This window comes from Gossypium arboreum, chromosome 1 (assembly GCF_025698485.1).
Source record: "Gossypium arboreum isolate Shixiya-1 chromosome 1, ASM2569848v2, whole genome shotgun sequence".
In the NCBI taxonomy this organism is placed as follows: Eukaryota; Viridiplantae; Streptophyta; class Magnoliopsida; order Malvales; family Malvaceae; genus Gossypium; species Gossypium arboreum.
The window spans coordinates 66,533,451-66,537,625 of NC_069070.1; the positions used below are offsets into that span (position 1 = coordinate 66,533,451).

Sequence of the window (4,175 nt, forward strand, 5' to 3'; positions counted from 1 at the left end):
TAAAGGTATATGCTTGATCTTTACAAATGTTAGTTTAATTTTATCTATTTTACATTTTAATCAAGCAAGAAAGTATATTGATGCTAATTTGTTAGTTAATATTACATTAATTTAATTAAATTATAATTTTTTATCAAGCCATCTTAATTTTTATTAAATTTTCAGCATGATACTTCTCTAAATACCCTAAGTTATTACTTAATAAATGTCATTATTATTTTTAATAATGGAACATGACACAAAAATAATTTGAATTATCCCAAATTAGATTAGGTAACTTTTTTTATATAATATTAAAATTAGGGTTGAAGGTAATACAATTTAAATTGTGTCAAACAGATTCCTAACAAAAACTTTAACAACGACTTGATTCAAATAACAATATAATCTTCGATTACCTCTATTCTTGGCCCCATTTATTAGCTTCACCTTTGGCTGGTCTCCACTTTAGATGTAACCTAACATTTAATCACCAAAATGACATCTAGACTAATGAAAACTTAATTGATAAGATAATAGTATTTTGAAAACTCTTTGGGAATGTTTCAAAGTAATCAATTTAAAATGAAGTAATAATTTTGGGATGTTTCTTGAAATTAACCTTTTTAAATATTTAATAGTATTACGAAAATGGAAAAAGTAGGTCAAAGAAATAAAATTCCCTACTCCAATAACACAATTGTTTTAGTTTATTATGATTGCATGCTTCTTTATTTCTCTTTCGAACCTTGTCTATAAAAACCTAATCCATTAAGCCATTTTTCATCGCAAACGAAGCTTTTTCTCATTGAAGGAAATACAAAAAATGAAGAGCAGTGACCATGCAGCCATTGATGTCCCAGCTGAGTCAAGCGCCGCTGTGAAAGGCAAAGCGCCTCTCATCGCATCTCAAAGGGAGGAAAAGAGAGGGCTCAACAGGGGATTTGGCATTGCCGACTTCCTCCTGAGACTCGGAGCCATAATTTCAACGATCACGGCGGCTGCCACCATGGGAACCAGCGATGAAACTCTTCCTTTATTTACTCAGTTCTTCCAGTTCGAAGCTAGTTTTGACGATCTCCCCACATTCCTGTACGTCTTTTTTTATTGCTATTGCCATTTCTAGTACTATATATACGTAAAGCTGAAGAAAGTGAAACGTAAATGCAGGTATTTCGTCATTGCAATGGCATTAGTTGGCGGCTATCTCCTCCTTTCGCTTCCTTTCTCCATAGTTACTATTGTTCGTCCTATTGCAGTTGCACCCAGACTCTTATTGTTCATATTGGACACTGTAAGCAATTCCATGAATCCTTAGAAACTTAACCCAACATTAACATATATACTTTTTTCTTTTTTTTTTTTTTACTTTTATCTCGAGATTAAAGTTATATGTATGTATGACAGGTGACATTGACTTTTGCCACGGCGGCGAGCGGGGCAGCAGCAGCCATAGTCTACTTGGCTGAAACTGGAAATCCAAACACAAACTGGCTGGCCATCTGCGACCAATTTGAAGATTTTTGCTCGAAAGTGAGCGGAGCAGTGGTGGCGTCCTTCGTGACTGTTGTGGTGTTCGTCGTGTTGGTTATACTGTCTGGTTTTGCACTCAAAAGGCAGTGAAGAATTATAACTCTAATTCTGCATCTTAATTTCCTATGTTTAAACTTTTTTCTTAATCTTAAGTATGTTTCTAATTGTTAAAATTATAATTGTTTAGCTGTCCGATATTTTGACCTATTTTTCTTTTGTTCGAATGATTCTGTTGTGGTTGAAAGCTACAATTATTGTAATGAAATTAAAGTGTTTCTTGTTCAACAAATCCACCCTTTTCGCCTTTCATAGTTCTATGAATATATTACATCTATACTATTAATCAACACCCTAATTAAATTGATATTACAAGTCTATTCGGTACCAAATCGATTAAGAAAAATTATGGAAATATCCTTTTATAATTAAAATGAGTTATATTATTTGAGAATATTTTAGTACTTTTATTTTAATAGAAACCAATAAAAATATAGCTATGGTCGGATTTACTTTTAAATCTGTGTCAATTAAATTAGTAAATCATTAGATTTACCACTCAACCAAAGTCTAATTTTGATAAATTTTATTTTAATATTCACAATTTCTTATCTATCTCAGATATGTATATTAATAATATATTTGATTGAGTTTGTGCCATAACTCAACAATGACTCAAGATTGATCACAACATAATGATAAATAATTTGATTTTTTTTTAATTTTAATATCGTGCTTATTTCATGTACTATTATTAATTAATTTCAAACCATTTGCTTCATTATTTATTGTATATTATTTTAAATACACACTTGTATTCTAAATTTGTGATATCCACACGCATATAAATGCGATAGGATTTCTAGTATACTAGATGCACGTGGGAGAGAAAACTATATTAAAACTATATTTATAAAATTTTATTTTAAAATTAATTGAAGTTTTGGTTAAAATAATTAAGCTAAAAGCTTAAATAATATATATATATATATATATATATTCTCATTATAGTATTATTTTATAAATAAAAATAAAAAGACAAAAATACTCTCTTATTAATATTTTTACTTTCTAAAAGTAAAGTAATTTTAATAATTTTGAAAGCGAGTGAGGACTCAACAACAATTAATCAAAATCTTTTCTTTTGATAAATCTACTCCATCAAAAACAAAAATCTTAATATATAACATATAGACATATAAATAATATGTTGAGTTTGTTCTCAGTGGATAGGATAGGTGTCACACCCCAAAAGCAGCGGATCTAAAAAGGTGAGTTAGGTATGTATGTAAACTGTTTTGGTGCATTATCGTAGTAATCTGCCACATTAACTTGTCGAGAAATTTGAGTTCTGGCGCCTACTAGCATTTAAGCATTCGCCCATTAGCAGTATCTAAGGATTTAATTACAAGGCGTCTTCAATGAAGAAAGAACATGCCCAAGAAAAAGTACGCCTAAGGAAGATTACGCCCCAGAGTTTTTGATGAGCAAGAAGAGCCTGCCAAGTGTATGAGAAAGCTAAAGGAGACTTATGTAACAACCCGTTTTTAGTCAAATAGGAACAGTGGTTTTGGAACCACAAATCTAAGGTCAGAATAATTATTTTATTTTCATTTTAATGTTTATAGCATGATAGTATGATTGTGTGAAAGTTTTGTTCAGAAATTTTAATGTTTGAATGTTTAATTTGATAAAATGACTAAATTGCATAAAGCGTAAAACTTATGTTCTAATAGCTAAAGGTGCCTAATAGCTATAGAACTTTAAAGTAAAGGTCCTTATGTGGTCATTAACCCATTTATAACATAATGGATGTTAGCGGCATGGCATTTGGAGTAATTATTAAGTATTTTAAAGGTTAATTATGTAAATTGGTTAATAAAGGTTAATTAAATAAAACCAAATGAATTTATTCATGTATTCATCTTCTTGAAACCGATTATTCATTGGAAAATAGAGCTAGGGATTCAGAAATTTATTTTCTTCAATTAGGTATGTATTTTAATCCGTTTTTAATGATTTCTATGTTTTTGAGATCGTTGCAACTAGGTCTAGCTAGCCCAGGGACTATTTTGCAAAACTGTTAAAGATTTTAGATGTTTCCATTGATGAATAAGCATGTGTTTTGAAGTTTCTTGATAGATTATGGATTCTTGTTGATAGATATACAAGTTTTGTTAAGTGATTTTTAGTGAAAATACAAAATAGGGATTAAATTGTGAAATGTGGAAATTTAGTGGTTAAAATGTGAAATAAATGAAAAATATGGGCTGCTAGGGACTTAATTAAAATTTGAATAGCATGGGTTGTGGTTGAATTTCATGAATTTGTGTTTTTATGAAATAAGGATTAAATTGTAAAAGTGGTGAAATAATAGGGGCAAATGTGTAAAAGTGCTTTAAAATGTATTTTGGACTAAATTGAATTGAGGGATAATTAAATGAGCTGAATTTGATATTTTATAGATCAAGAAAAGCGGAATTTGGAATTAGATCGGGGAAAAGGCAAAGTACTCATTAATCGGACCAATTTTATCATTTCTGAAACCGAGGTAAGTTCGTATATTATAAGTTTGATACAAATGTATTTCATATAATTTGATATTGCATAAATTGTGAATATGAGGCTATGGATATGATCGATAGTCATTTAATGACTATTCGACA

At 29.8% G+C, this 4,175-nt stretch overlaps 1 protein-coding gene across 1 annotated transcript; it reads left to right on the forward strand.

The window, feature by feature from the left end:
• Nucleotides 1-770: 770 nt before the first annotated feature.
• LOC108481271 (casparian strip membrane protein 1-like) lies at nt 771-1,642 on the forward strand. The gene is made up of 3 exons (XM_017784429.2): nt 771-1,071; nt 1,150-1,273; nt 1,387-1,642. The coding sequence occupies exons 1-3, from the start codon at nt 806-808 to the stop codon at nt 1,600-1,602; spliced, it is 606 nt and encodes a 201-aa protein (XP_017639918.2). The 5' UTR covers nt 771-805; the 3' UTR covers nt 1,603-1,642.
• The last annotated feature ends 2,533 nt before the right edge of the window (nt 1,643-4,175 follow it).